The following is a 15,625-nucleotide window of genomic DNA, read 5'->3' on the forward strand; positions in this document are numbered from 1 at the left end:
AGACAGACAGACAGACAGACAGACAGACAGACAGACAGACAGACAGATAGATAGATAGATAGATAGATAGATAGATAGATAGATAGATAGATAGATAGATAGATAGATAGATAGATAGATAGATGAAGGAAATAAATAAATAAGGGGGAAAAATCCTGCTCTGCCACTTAGTTCCTGTGTGACTTGGGGCAAGTCATTTTGTCACCACTCTCATCTCCAGTTTCCCCATCTGTAAAATGAGGGAGTTGAACTACATACCTTCTAAGGTCCCTTCTACTTCTACATCTGTGATACATATACATCAATGAATAATGTCCAATCTTTCTGGGACATTGGGAAATAGATCACAGACTTTATAAGAGGTTAGGTGAAGGTATTTGGGGCTTCAATAGCAGTCACTATTATATATAGTGCAAAGAGTACTGGACCAAGAAGGCCTATGGTCAAGGTTGGGTTCCATCTACCATTTAAATAACCTCATCTCTCTGACTCACTTTCATTGTCTGCAAAATAGGGATAACAATATTTGTCCTAGCTGCTGGTTGGTCTACCTGCCACAAGACTCATCCCACTCCCGTCCATCCTCCACTCAAATATCAAATTCGTTTTCCTAAGGCACATACATGTCTGACCATGTCCTACACACATAACCCTGCCCAACCCCTCCAATTCAAGAAAATCCAGGGGCTTCCTTTCATGTCCAGGATCAAATACAACACCCTCTGTGTGGCATTCAAAGCCCTTTATAATCCGCTTTCCTTATCTTCCCGTTCTTCTTCTCGTGCCTTCCACCCTCACCCCGTCCACGTGCTCTGTGATCCAGTAGCACTGGCCCCCCGATTGTTCCTCACAGAAGATTTGACTCCAGGTGATTTTCGCTGCTATCATGCCTAGAATGTTCTCTCTCCTCATATCCGCGTACTGGTTTGCTGGCTTCCTTCAAGTCCCACTTTCTTTAAGAAAACTTTTTTGATGGCTCCCTTTAATTCTAGGGCCTACTCTCTGTTGAGCACTTCCAGTTTATCCTGTATATGGCTTAAGTGTACGTAGCTGCTTGCACCTTGCTTTCCCCATTAGTCTGTGTCACCTTGAGAACAGGGGAGCTATCCTTTACCTTATATCCCCAGTACTTGACACAGTCCCTGACATATAGTAGGTGTTTAATAAATATTTATTGACTGACCTACCTCACAGGGTTGTTATGAGGACAGCATTATGTTATATATACTATATAATTATATACTATATACTATACAATTATATAATCATGTATAATGTACATAATATATTATGTAATTAGCCTATATAATATAATTATGTAATTAGATTATATGTGTGTCTGTGTGTATGTATACACACACATATATATACACACATATATGCATGTATATGCTGTTATTAAGAACACAGACTGTCAAAACTATAAGAGACCTAATAGATCAACCCTCTTATTCGATCCCCATTTTAAAAGAGAAAACAGACCCAGAGAAATGACTTGCTCAAGGGCATGAATTTAATCATCAGAAAATACAGGAAGAATCCAGGTCTCATGACCACCATTTCCTAACCTAACCCTGCCCTTTCCCCTCACCATACTTGCTATTCAAATCCTTAGACATACAGGGTTTATACACTGGCTTTAAGTTTTTTCAGTGCTGAGGTATGTCATCAGCCGATTTATGAATGCTCAGGAACTGGATAGCAGTCCCCAGCACCATGTCCTTTCAAGTGTGTCACCAGTTGCCATTGGTCATTCTGATCTGCCTTCAAATGCCTCTTGGTTTTCTGCAATTTTTGATGCTCCAGACCCAACTCCCTCAATTGATGCAGGTAAGTAACCCCTGTTCCAGGGCTGCTGAACTCTGACATAGAGTAGGGAGGAAGACTTGTACCTTTTCCCCTGACTCTATCACCCTTCACTGGGCCCCCAAAGGCAACCACATGTACAACAGAGGAAAAGGTAGAGACTAGAACCCAGCAAATGCAGTGTTTTACACACTATTTTTTCCCCAAAACATATTTGGTCATGAAATATGTTAATGGAACCCTAAAATACTGATCCAGAATCCCTGAAGGCATTAATATCTCTGGGATAAGAGAGGAAAGTGGGCTCCAGGAAATTTGGAACAAATTAAAAGTTTTCATTCCAGCATGTAAAACAAGTCCTTGTTAACAGATTCATAGTTTCCCATTGAATATTTTCAAAAGAAAAATATCACCATCATTGATATTTCCTCATGGAATCCCCATTCATGTTACAGAAAAAAAAGTTGCATGAGTCTTAGCATGTGGAAAACTTGTTTGGTGGCCAGAAAACTGGATTTGACTTAGGAGACCTGGATTCAAGTTTCATTTGTAACTAGCTATGTGACCACGGGCAACTTAAATTCCCTTTTATGGGCCTCAATGTCTTCATTTTTAAAATGAGAATAATAAGATTTGGCTATTGTGATCAGCCTATGCCATGTACTTGTACTGTCTGCCTCACAGGGCTGTTGTGAGGAAGGCCCTTTGCCAACTGCCAGTAGCTAACAGAACTGTGACCTTTTGATTATAGATATTTGTTTCCAGGGAGTTAGGCTGAGTTTTTTCCCTCTTCTCCTCTATCACCAAGGACAGAACTCCAAAGTCAAGTCCTCTGGGGACTTCTTCAAGTCGAATTTGTTTCCACAGGTGCTTTCCGCGGGGTATGTAAGAAAATTGACCATTTCCCCGAAGATGCAGACTATGAACAAGATACAGCTGAGTATCTGCTGAGTAAGTCTCTCCACTCTCCTGTTTTTCCTAGGGAGGGGGGAAGCGATGGTGATCTGCCTCTGGGTATATGATGCTAAGCCTTCTGCTACAGTCCCCGTTCCATAGTTTAGGTGGCTGGAACAGAAATAGTTTGTTGTGGTAGAAAGAGGGCTGGATTTGTAATCAGAAGACCTTGAGTTCAAATCCTGCCCCTTTCATTTACTTCCTATGTGCCCTCTCTGGGCTCCAGTTTCCTCATCTGTAAAATGATAGCCCAAATGGCCTCCAAGATACCCTCTAGTTTTAAAGCTATGATTCCATGATCAAAACAATGAGGCTAAAAATGACATTGGATCATCAAAGATTAGAACTGAAGAGCCCTTTAAGCATAAAATGTTATAACTGGAAGGACCCTTCAGATATCAAATATATAACGTTGGATCTGGAAGTGACCTTAGAGTATAGAATATCAGAAGTGAAAGCAACCTCTTAGATCATCAAGCCATTTCTCAGGTTAAAAAAACTGAGGCTGGAAGAAATTATTTCCCCAAGATCATACAAGAGCCAATGACAGAGCCAGTTCTCTTAGTCTCCAGACCCTGGGTTCAATAGTCTATATCATAATCTTTACTATAGTTTTGCCTAAGAGTGAACTGGCTTATAACACAACCTCCTTGCTCATCAGATATGGAAGCAAGAGATAGGGATTATTGGCAATGATAAACATGTCACGGCTGTGGTCTCTCCTATTTTCTGCCAATAAATGTTGGTCCCCTATAGAAAATTAGGATAAAATAGGCCCAGAAAGAGCCCTGTTTTTGGAGTCAAGAGATCTAGGTTCTAACTCCCATGCCAACATGATTCCCTGTTTGACCTTAGACAAGTCACATCTTTTCTCTGCCATAGTTCCTTCTGTAATTTAAGGGGATCCAAGGGTCTTTCCACATCTAATATTCTATGTTCTAAGTTCTAAGGCCTTTCTCATCTCTAACACCATGTTCTATGACTAGGGAGGTGTTAGAACCTCCCTTGACCTTGTATTCAGAGCCATAGTTCAGACTATGCCTGCAACTTCTGCTTCACATACAGCTAGTCTCAGATCATTATGCAGCTCAGGGGCTCTCTCCAGTAAGCAACTTGATTCTCACAGGCCATTAAGTGCCAGTGGACCTGCTGCACTCTCTTCTGATTCTCTAAGTCCATTTCTTTACATCATTTTTCTTGATTTCAGAGAGCAAATTCAAGACAGGTAATTATTTCTTGACTTCATCAATTACTGTAGATTTCCTCAAAAAAAAACATTCCTTTCATTTTTAATCACCAGAATTAGATGATCACAGTAGTGGTAAATAGGTGTATGATTTTTTTAAATAGTCTAATAAGGACTCAAATCTGAGCAATTTAAATTGAAGACAGTAACTATAGCAAAAGAGTAGATCGTAGAATTAATTACCCTTCACCCTCATTTTCAAAGCAGGAACCATAGCAAGTCCAATTAAAGGAGCCTCAGAAAACATCTGGTCCCCTAGTTCTTGTTAACAGCTCAGAGTGTTTTAACAACAAGCCTTAGGTGAGTTAACAGTGTGACACGGTGGCTAAGAAAGCTCATGTGACCTTAGAGGCTACAGCAGATAACGAGATGCAGTTTACTATGGGAATTGGAGTCAAAGGACCTAGGTTCGAATCTTAGCTCTACCATTTACTACCTGTGTGACGTTGGGCAAGAAATTTCCCCTCTGCACATCTCAGTTTTCTCATTGACAAAATGAGGGGGTTGTAAGAGAAAGCCTCTGAGATCTTTTCTAGCTTCAGATATATGATCCTTTAATTTAATAAAAATATAGTTCACAGAATAAAGGAGATCAGAGTTTCTCTGAGATCCCTTACCACTCTGATAGTCTGGGATTCTAGAATGTGATATGCATATGGTGGCAAGGGCATTGGATTGAGAATCATGTGACCTGGATTCAACAGCTTTATTATAAAAGCCCCAAACATTTACATAATAAGTTGTGATTTTTAAAGCACTTTGTACCTGCATTATCTCATTTGGGGCTCTAGGATTATCCCCATTTTCTAAAGTTGAAGAAAATTGAGGTCAAGAGAAGGCAAGTGCCTTGCCTAACATTGTATGAACAATCAATGACAGAATTAGGATAAGACCCTAGACATAGTCTTAAGATTATAAATCTAGGGCTGAAAGGGACCCTCAGGATTCTTTCTTCCCCTATACTGCCTTCTTCCAATCATTTTAAGTAATGAGGTTTCTCTGATCAGTAAGAAAAGAAACACAGGCTGAAAAGAAACACACAGCTAGTAAATACACCTACAATGCCTGACAATCTGTTGGAATGCAAACGTGAAACAGGGTCAGAATACCCAAAATCGAGCCTCCCCCCAACCCTGCAGCCCCAGCCCCCACTGTCTGGACATGAGCCACAGTAACATGCAGGGGTCAGATCAACCCTGGTTGGAGTTTTGTGCTGTCCTATTTTTATTCATTTGTCGAGCCACCAAAGTACATTCTGTATTTCTTTTTAAATTAAAGTTAATTATAATTAATATTTTAATAGAAACATAGAACTTTCAGAGCCAGGAGGGACTTCAGGTTCTAGGACAAAAGCATTAGAGCTGAAAGGGACCTTAGGACATAGAATATATAACCATAAGAGTTTAAAGGGACCTGAGAGATCATGTAGGAGGCTATGAATAAACTAATGTCCAGGGGATGTCCACATAAGGATATCCAAGGCAAAGAAACTATGCTATAAAAGGATCAGTTAAAGAAGTTAGGAATATTTACCCTATTTAAGAAGAGTTAAGGTCTGATAACCACCTAGTTTTTTGAAGTGCTATTGTGTGTTTGAGGTATTCAGCTCATCCTGCTTGGCCCCAGAGGGCAGGGCTAGAAACAGTGAGTGAAGGATAAAGGGAAGAAGATTTGGGCTTTATATGAGGAAAAACCTCCTTCTGATTCAAGCTGTTGAAAGTGACTTCTTCATCTTTGGATGTCTTTAATCAGGGCCTGAATGACCACTTGTGGAGGATGGTATTGAAGGGATCTACCCAGGTAGAGTTTAGTCTAGCTGAAGACTTCTTAACCTCTTCTGTGTCATGAACCCTTTGGACAGTCTAGGGAAGTCTTATGTTCCCCTCCTGAGAATGATGTCCATTGCCTATATTTGTAATTGAAGGAAATGCTAAATTTCAGTTGGAAGACAATTAAAATCAAGATGCAAGTTTTTCCCTAAGTTCCTAGACCCCCTGAAAACTGTAGACCCCAGGTGAAGAAACCCTAGTCTAGGTGACCTCTAGTCTTCATACTCCTTCCATTCCACCATACTTCCTACTTCTAGATCATATGGTCTAGTGCTAGCCTCTCAATCTACAAATGAGGAAACTGAGGCATGGAGGGATTAAGTGAATTGCCAAATGTTAAGAAATGGGTTAGCGGCAAAACGTGTTAAACTCAAGGTGTCCTGACTTTCAATAATATCACATTGCCTCCTCAATTTTGCTGGGTAGGTGTTTGAGAATCATCACTAGACACAGGCAGAGTACCCCTAGAATATTGAGCTCTCAGTGCTACAATGTTAATGAGGCACATACCAAATGCTTGTGACCACCTCAGTATCCTGTGCAAGACATCATTACTAAAGGGGCCCCAAAAGTAGTTAGAGAGCATGAGCCCACTGTCCCCAGAAATCCCTGGATGGTGAGAGCCACAGAGCTAGTGAAAGGAAAAGAAGAATCCATACCCCCAGGGCTGTGCTGAATCGATCATTCTGGAGCCAACTGAAATTTTTCATCCTACTGGCTAAGCACCAAACAGTCAATCCAATTCAGTTCCTGAAACAGTCTAAATAACCAGATGTGAGCTGTCTGAGAGACCAAATTGGATCAAACATTTTGAGAATCAATCATTTCTTTGGCACTCAGCCAAGACATCCAAAAAAGATCCCCCTAATCAAGAGCAAAATGGCTAATTCAAAACTCCAGGAGACCTTCCCTGATTAATCCTATCCCACTTCCATCACCCTTTAGCTCCATACCTTGCTTGCATAGTCATTGGGCAGGGAGGAGGGAAAGGAAGAAGAAAGGAGTTGCATATATCAAAGTGGAGTGTAAGTTTCTTAAGTGAAAGACTACATCTCCATCTCTCTTTTTTAAAACCTATTCCATTGTGCCCAGCATAGAGTTTAACACCTATGGAATCAGCAGCTCAGCAGAGACCTCAGAGATTATCTTGCCCAATCTGTACCAGAGAATGAATACCCCTCTGCAACATCTCCAACAAGTGGTCATCCAACTTCCACTTGGAGATATTTCCTGATGAAGAGCTCATTATCTAACCAATCATTATGCTTAATTGTTGGGCAGCTCTGAGGTTCAGAAAGTTCTATTTTTTTTTATTATGAACCAAATTTGACTTCTCTTTAATTCAATGTAGTTTCATTGTTAGTAAAAATAAATAGGATAAATAGATTTAAAAATTTTTTAAAGATAGGAGGGCATAAGATTATGGGAGCAAAGTTTAGTCTGAAGACAGAGGAGTCAACTAGATAGCTTTTCCAGGGCGCCTCCAACCAAGAAATGCTTTGGTTCCTTCTGGACAGTGCAGGTTAGCCAGCATGAATATCTGAGGTAAAACAGAAATATTTCTACAGATTTTTCCAAAGATATTTATTTGTTCAGACAAAGCCGGTCTTCCCCTAGAGGCATTAGAAACACAAGTGAAGGCCCAATGGAGTAGGAGCCTGGAAATGTGGGGCTGAACGGATAGAGAAGGATCAAGAAACCAGAGAGATTTTTTTCCTTCTTTGTCCCCAAAGACACAACCAAACCAGTAACTAGAACTGATTTGTACAAACTCAGAAGTTCGATAGAGCAGATTCCTATTCAGGCAAGGGTTGGACTGGTTGACTTCTGAGGTCTCTTCCAAATTTGAGATTTTATAGAATGATGCTCTCTGCTTCTAATAAACTTTAAGCTGGAATATGCAGATAGGTCATACACAGCATTATGGGGCAACTATGTGGTACAGTAGATAGAGCATGGCCTATAGTCAAGAAAATCTAAGTTAAATCCAACCTCAGATACTTACTATCTGTGTGACCCTGGACAAGTCATTCAACCTCTATTTTGCTTCAGTTTCCTCAACTTTAAAATGGCAGGGGGAGGAGGGATGGGAGGAGTTAATAATAGCATCTCCCTCCCAGGGTTGTTGTGAGATAATGAGATAAGAATTGTAAAGCATTTACCACAATGTTTGGCATATAGTAAGCACCACATAAATGTTAGCTATCATCACCATCATTATTGTTATTAATATGATTATTATTAGGATCAATGGGTAGAAGTTACAGGGGAGCAGATTTTAGCTTATCTTCCATGACATGAGAGTAATAATATTTGGAATAACACTGGAGAGGCAGGGTGTTACAGTGACCTGATTACTGTCCTGGGAGTCAGGAATACTGGAATGTCCAAGTCTCACCTCTAATGTAGAAAAGAATACTAATATTTTGAGTGGCAAATCAATGCAACCATTATTTATAAGTCACCAATGCCACGATTTTACAGCTTGAACCATTCAGTACCATCATATCCTGCAAGAGGTAAGGACTAGCTAAGTGATGTAGCAGAAAGAGCAAAGCACTTAAGAGTCAGGAAGATGAGTTTGGATCTTGCCTCAGGCACTCACTGACTGCGTGACCATGGACAAGTCACTTAATCTCTCTGTGCCTCAGTTTCCTCATATGTAAAGTAGGGATAGTAGACATCTTATTTATAGATTTGGTATGATCCAGTGGGATAATATAAGAGAAGTACTTTGCAAAATTAGAAGCACTATATAAATGCTAGTTATTATTATAATTATATTTGCTAGCTTACAACCATAAGCAAGTCACTCAATCTCTCAACCCCCTAGCTAACCCTCTAAGATGAGGATCCTTTCCCTCCTCATCTCTGCTGCCTGACTTTTTTCAAGTCCCAGCTAAAACCCCACTATCTGCAAGAAGTCTTTCCTGATCTCCCTTAATATAGCACCTTCCCTCTATCAATAACCTCCCATTCATCCTGTGTAGAACTTGTCTGTACATAGGTGCTTTCATGCTGTTTCTTCCATTAGACTATAAGATCTTCAAGGGCATGGATGGTTTTTGTCATTCTTAGCATCCCTGACACTTATCACAGAGCCTGGTATGCTATAGGCGCTTAATAAATGCTTGTTGACTGGACTAAGTTTACAGAAAAGGTGCCAATCTGCTTAACAAAGGAAGTCTCCCACAGAGAGCTCCCTATACCAATAAGAACAAAAGTCTGAGACTAAATTAAAGCACATGACATACAATACTTGCATTCCCTGCTTCACAAGGTTATTGCCAGGAAGGCGGGGTTTTTTTTTTCCATTTTAAAGCACCATAGAAATGTGAACTGTTTAATATCTTATGGTCTTTTGCTTCCTCAGACCTAGCTCATACCTCTGTTTGTGGTAGGTACTTCATAAAGGGTCTTCAGGTTCAACAAATGGAAGTTTCCACTGAGGCCATGTGATCTTGAATCCCAAATCTTCCTGGTTGCTCAGTGCAGCCTCCTCTGATCCTCTTATCTTTCCTCCGTACACACAGGGGCTGTGAGAGCATCCAGTGTCTTTCCTATTCTCAGTGTGGGACTGCTATTCTTTGGGGGCCTCTGCGTGGCAGCAAGCGAGTTCTACAAAAGCAGGCACAATGTCATTCTCAGTGCGGGGATCTTTTTTGTATCTGCAGGTAAGTTCTAGTGCCAGGGGAAGAAAGAAGTGACTTGTAAAAGGTCACAGAAGCAATTGGTGGCAAAGGCAACCAAGAACAGTGGAAACGACATGGAATTTATCAGGAGGATCTCAGACACAACCAGGCAAAGCCCACTCACTAAAACAAAGCCTCTCCTGGAGGCGAAGTAACATGGCAAATGGAGTCAGAAGTCCTAGGCTCAAATCAAACTGTGATACTAGCCACGCAACCTTGGGAAAGCCTCTTGACCTCCTCAAGTCTCAGTTTCCTCTTTTATAAAATGAAGGAATTGGATAAGATGGTCATTGTCTTTGTCAGCTTCATGACCCTATGAATCATCCTTTTTTTTTTCCTAACAAGAGCCAAAGTTTCACAGGAAAAAAATATACAATTGAAGGCTTCCTATAGAAAGCAGAACAATTTAGTGCTGCTTTTTTTCCTGAAAGACACATAAAACATCCAACTCATTTGTCAAATATAACAAGTGCACACATACACACACAATGCACACACACACATATACTTTTGGCCTAAAGAGTCACTAAGGATGAGCCAAAGAGTAAGGCCCAAAAGATAAAAGGGATGGGTGAAGAAAGTGGGAAGATAGGAAGTAGAGGAAAAAGGAAAAGAAAAAGACAAAGAAGAAAAAGAGTGACAAGGAGAAAGATGGAAAGAGTTAGGGGTGCACAGAGAAGACAGAAAAGGAGGGAGACAGAAGGAAAGAGACTCCATTATTCTTGAGGTAAATATTAGTGGAGGGTCATCTCTTGCTATCATCTTAGGATGTAGACTTCTTAGGGAGTGCTATTCATGAGCTGATCAGCCATATTCCTGCATCTACTCTAATGTGTAAATTTAGAGAATCCAACCCAAACAGAATAACCCCAACAGCATAGAATGAAGGAAATTATACTGAGTTAAAGAAGTAGTGACCAGAGCAAGATGGCTCCCAGAGGATAAGATGGAACCAAACCATGAGGCTGTATATGGCCATGGTTTAAAGGCTCCACAACATTATAGTAAGAGATGGCAACCTAATCAGCTTAATGATGCCAAGGAGCTTTAGAGAGGAGGCCCTCACATTAGATATACTGAGTTGCTACACTGATGATGTACAAAATAATGAGAAAATTAGCTACTATCATTATTACCTTGATATGGTAGTAAGAGAGCCAGGAGTCAAATGACTGGCATTCTTGACCTTACCTTGACTTATTGTACAATGTTGTCCAAGTCATGCCCTCTCCTGGACTCAACTGCATGCTACCAAGTCATTTTCTCTTTTGAACCTCAGGTTACGAACTAGAAAATGAAGGAGGTCAGACTAGATCTCTAAGGGCCCTTCCAGACCTCAGATTCTATGTTCTATGTTCCAACGTTCCTTCCGGCTCTAACTATCACTTTATACTTGCTAAAGGCAATCTAAGGACATATCAGTTCTCCTGAGCTGTACTGACATTGTCACCATTTCTACCTATTAAATCTTTCAGGGAAGATGCCCATGCATAAGCTGCTGAAGGACTGCCAGTCCAAAATCCAAACCTTTCATCTTTAGACTAAACAGACACATGGGGAACATTTATCAGTATGAGAAATAGTACACTTTCTTTGTTCTTTGAGATCTTTATAGCTTCCTCTGCATTTCTCAAAGTCCTGGACTCCAGACTTGAAGCATTTTTCCCAGCATGCCTCCTTTTGGGAAAGTCTCTCATTGCCACAGGACTGCAGGATACCCTGAGACTCAAATAATACCAAAGCTAGAAAGGGCTGGAGAACATAAGACCATCAAGCCCGGAAGGGCTTTTAGAGGTTACCTAACCCAAATACGTCATTTTACTAATGAAGAATCTGGGAAACAGAAAGAAGTGACTTGTGAAAGGTCACACAAGCAACTGGTGGCAAATGTAGCCAAAAGCAGTAGAAAGAACACTGGATTTAGAGTCAGATGATGTAAGTTCAAATCATGGTCCCGTCACTTACTACTTGTGTCTCCATGAGCAAGCCATAGCCACTCTCTGGGCCTTTGTTTTCTCATGTATAAAATGAGAACAATGGAAAAGATTACCTCAATGGTCCTCTGTTCCCCCCACTCAAAACTGATAATGTTATAGCACCAAATAAAGTCGTCTTTCCAATCTGTAGCCATCCTGACTTAGGGATACTCAACTTATAAAAACAACTGATAAAAAAACACAGGCATCAGATGGAGTCCAGATCTGGAGCCCCTACTAGCCAATGGACAGCTATGCTTTGTTCCTCATTTCACAATGCCTGGGAAAAGTTCTTACCAAGAAAGGGTCTTCCTCATAGGTACACTGAAGACAATTGTGTGTGTGTGTGTGTGTGTGTCTGCCTGTCTCATACACACTCTCACTCACTCTCACACACATACACACACCGGCTTGCCTTTAATGTCACCAAAGGACTGGAGGGGTTCACCTATTGTCCCCAATTAGGACACTGACCACACTGTCCCTAAGAAAGTGTGACACAGGATACAAAATAAATAGACTTCAACTTTTTTATGGATTAAGTAGGTCTCCCTGAGATGACTGGAGATCCCAATTAGCAGGAATAATGTTAGTTCTATAGGGAGATGCCTTCCAAATTCCGCAGATTCACTATCCATGAACCTTTTGGAACACAGCTTGGTGTGAACTAACAGCTTGGGTATAGTAGAAAGCACATTGGACTCTGAATCAGGAGGACCTGGCCTTGAGTTCAGATTTGGACACTTAAGCTCTGTGACTAAAACTGTCACTTCTCTGTGGATCTCTTTTTTTTTTTTTTTGCTTTTTTGGGTGGGGGAGGGGGCAGGGCAGTTGGGGTTAAGTGACTTGCCCAAGGTCACATGGCTAGTTTTTGTGTTGTGTCTGAGGCTGGATTTGAACTCGGGTCCTCCTGACTCCAGGGCCGGTGCTCTATTCACTGAGCCACCTAGTCACCCCTGGACCTCTCTTTCTACACCTATAAAATACAGAATGACTCTAGATGATCTCTAAGGTAAGACATTCCAGCTCTTATGTTCTAAGTCAATATTACCCAAACTAATTTCTCCATAGAACACTTGGGGCCTGAAAATATACTTTGCCACCCCCCCCCAAAAAAATACTCCACATAAATATTGGCACAGGGAATTTGGAATCTAATGACACCACCAAAAACAGAGAGTGGTTAGGCAAATTTGGGAGCCAAATAAAGAAAACTAAACTTATTTCCATGCCTAAAAATACCTCATAAGTATTTCTATAAATGCATATTTAATATTTTCAATGGAGGAATATTGCTAGCATCAACATTTTCTCACATTACAGGGAAAAGTCTGGGAAATGATTTTCTAAGGTATAGTCTATGATCTCTATTCTTCAGGTCCTACTAACCCAGTAGAGTGAAAATTCCTAAAGGGTAGGGACTTTTTCTTTTTATCTTAAACACACAACAGTGTCTTATGCATGACCGATGTTTAATAAATTATTATTGAATTGAATTCCCCTTCTATGCTTTATCTTCTCTTTCAGCTTTAACCTTCTCTAAAAGGTTCTGTTATTTGCAGTGCTTCCCATAAGACAGGCCTTACAAGGAGTTACAGAAACATTTATAGTTTATTAGTAACTGTTCATAGGTCTCTGGTCCTTCCCAACATACTCAGGATAAATGTTTCATAGCTAAGTTCAGCAAGGGTACTTTTGTTTCCCATAAAAAGGTATGTTTTTCTGTTCCTTTCTTTCAGGATTAAGTAACATCATCGGGATTATAGTTTATATCTCAGCAAATGCTGGAGACCCTGGCCAAAGTGACTCCAAAAAAAGTTACTCCTACGGCTGGTCCTTTTATTTCGGAGCCTTATCTTTCATCATCGCAGAAATCGTGGGTGTCATCGCTGTGCACATATACATTGAGAAGCACAGGCAGATCCGTGCTAAGTCACATTCCGAGCTGCTGAAGAAATCCACCTTTGCCCGCCTCCCACCCTACAGGTACAGGTTCCGGAGGCGATCCAGCTCCCGGTCCACAGAACCCTGCTCCCGAGACCTGTCCCCCATCAGCAAAGGCTTCCACACCATCCCTTCCACTGACATCTCCATGTTCACCCTCTCCCGGGACCCCTCCAAGGTCACAATGGGGACCCTCCTCAACTCCGATCGAGACCATACGTTTTTACAGCTCCACAACTCCATTCCCAAAGAGTTCAAGGAGTCACTGCACAATAACCCTGCCAACAGGCGCACCACACCTGTCTGAGTGGACCTTGGCCCTCTGCCCTCTGCCCAGTCCTTCCCATGCCCAGTGCAGCCTTTGGGGGAAGTGTACAGAGGTGTCTGTCAGATTGCATGGCATAGTCCCCGTGATGGTATTACCAGTGAAACCCTTGTTTATAAAGAATAAAACCAAATGGGCCTCAGCCCTCCCCCCATCTTATTCCTCCGCCCTCCTTTCTGAGACAGTTTCCCTTTCTGAGGTCCGAGCCTGAAAGCCAGCCCCTACAAGACCAATCAGTTTCTGGGTCTCTCAGTGCCAGATATTTCCTCCTCTTTCTTCACTGGCTAGAAAGATCTTGGCCTTCTTTCCTCCTTCATCAGAAAGGACCTGGAGGAGTTCCCAGTGGATTGGGGGAGGGCTCCACCAATCATGTGAATAGGCGTCTACCCTCCTCTCATTCATCCACACTGAGCCTCTGCAGATCCAGTGACTTGGGAGTCCCACCCCAGGGGGAATCATTAACCTGATAGTTACATGTTACAAGAAATTGCCTAGAAATCAAGAACGTCCAAGCACTGACACGGCTAATGTCATGAGCGCTTGTGTTATTAAAAATGTTGCCTTGTTGTAACCGATTGAACTGGACGTGTTTTGTTTCTTCCTTGCCTTTGCTGTACAAGTTGTCCTCTGGGGCTGGGGACCCAGGCATTCTGAAGCCAAGCTCCTCTGCTTAGCCTAATTGATCTATGGCATTCTATTCAACGATAAACCTTTCCATGCCTCAAATATTACCTCACCCCCTGCTATGTATAGGGCCCTATCCTAGGTCCTGAAGGTAGGAAATAAAAATGAAGAGAGCATAGTCCCTGCCCTGATGAGGCTCACGGTCCAGTATCAATCAATAAATATCTATTAAATACTTACTATATGCAGAACACTGTAAGGTATTGGGGGGATGGGAAGTACCAAGCATAGGTAAAGCAAGCTTTGTCCTCACAGAATGCACAGTCTAGTAATAGTTGGGGGATAAAACACATAAATAAACACAATACGATTTGGAGAGTGAGAAGGCAAGAATATGGTGGGCAAGGCACTGTTTTAGGTATCAGGGAAATAACAATTATAAAACAAATTTTTACCATCAGCAAGCTTACTTTCTATTAGAAATAATATTAGAAATTACAAATAATTAGAAATAATAGCTAACATTTATATGGCCCTTTAAAATTTACAAAATGTTTTCATGCTTAATTCCATCTGATCCTGGAAATAACTCTAAGAGGTAAGTGTCATTAATGTATGTAGATTAAGGGACTGAGGTTTTTTAAAGGTTTAGTGACTTGCTCAGTATTACATAGCTGATAAAGGTGTAAAGTGGATTTAAAAATTGGGTCTTCTTGACCCCAAACGCAGTACTCTATCTACCCTACTGACTCTTCAAGCTCTAGACTTTTAATTCAGGAGATCTGGGCTTCAGTCCTGACTCTGAAGCTACACAGGACAAGTCATTCCTCCTCCCTGGACCTTCATCAGTGAAGAGAAAGGATAGGGATAAGAATCATTAAGATCCCTTCCACCTCTAACATTCTAAGATTTGTGAAGTAAATAGAGATAGTACAAAATACTTTGGGGGGGTCCAAAAAAAAGAAAAATAATTTTTTATGAGAGAGGTTGTATCTGGGAAGGAATTGTGGAAGGCTTCTTGGAGAAGGTGACATTTAATCTGGAACTCAAAGAATAAATAGAATTTAAACAGGTAGATATGGGGACAAGAAGGACATGGTATTTCATGTATTAACTAAGACACAGAGGGAGGAAAACTTATGAAGTGTGGGGAGCAGGAGGGATGTCAAGCAGTTCAATTTGATGGGCATAGAGGATTCCTGAAACATTAGGGTAGATAGGCAGGTTGG

General features: G+C 41.1%; 1 protein-coding gene across 1 annotated transcript in view; it reads left to right on the plus strand.

Annotated features, from left to right (window-relative positions):
* CACNG3 (calcium voltage-gated channel auxiliary subunit gamma 3) overlaps nucleotides 1-14,306 on the plus strand; it is a 123,315-nt gene extending 109,009 nt beyond the window's left edge. Inside the window, exons 2-4 of the mRNA XM_069064819.1 lie at nucleotides 2,674-2,757; nucleotides 9,369-9,509; nucleotides 13,243-14,306. Of these exons, the coding sequence (XP_068920920.1) occupies nucleotides 2,674-2,757; nucleotides 9,369-9,509; nucleotides 13,243-13,754 (737 nt within the window). The 3' untranslated portion in view covers nucleotides 13,755-14,306. The remainder of the gene's footprint in view (nucleotides 1-2,673; nucleotides 2,758-9,368; nucleotides 9,510-13,242) is intronic.
* Nucleotides 14,307-15,625: the final 1,319 nt, after the last annotated feature.

The sequence above is a fragment of the Petaurus breviceps genome, unplaced genomic scaffold (assembly GCF_028583685.1).
Source record: "Petaurus breviceps papuanus isolate PSGF00001 unplaced genomic scaffold, PetGlider_PUasm1.0 138, whole genome shotgun sequence".
NCBI classification, from domain to species: Eukaryota; Metazoa; Chordata; class Mammalia; order Diprotodontia; family Petauridae; genus Petaurus; species Petaurus breviceps.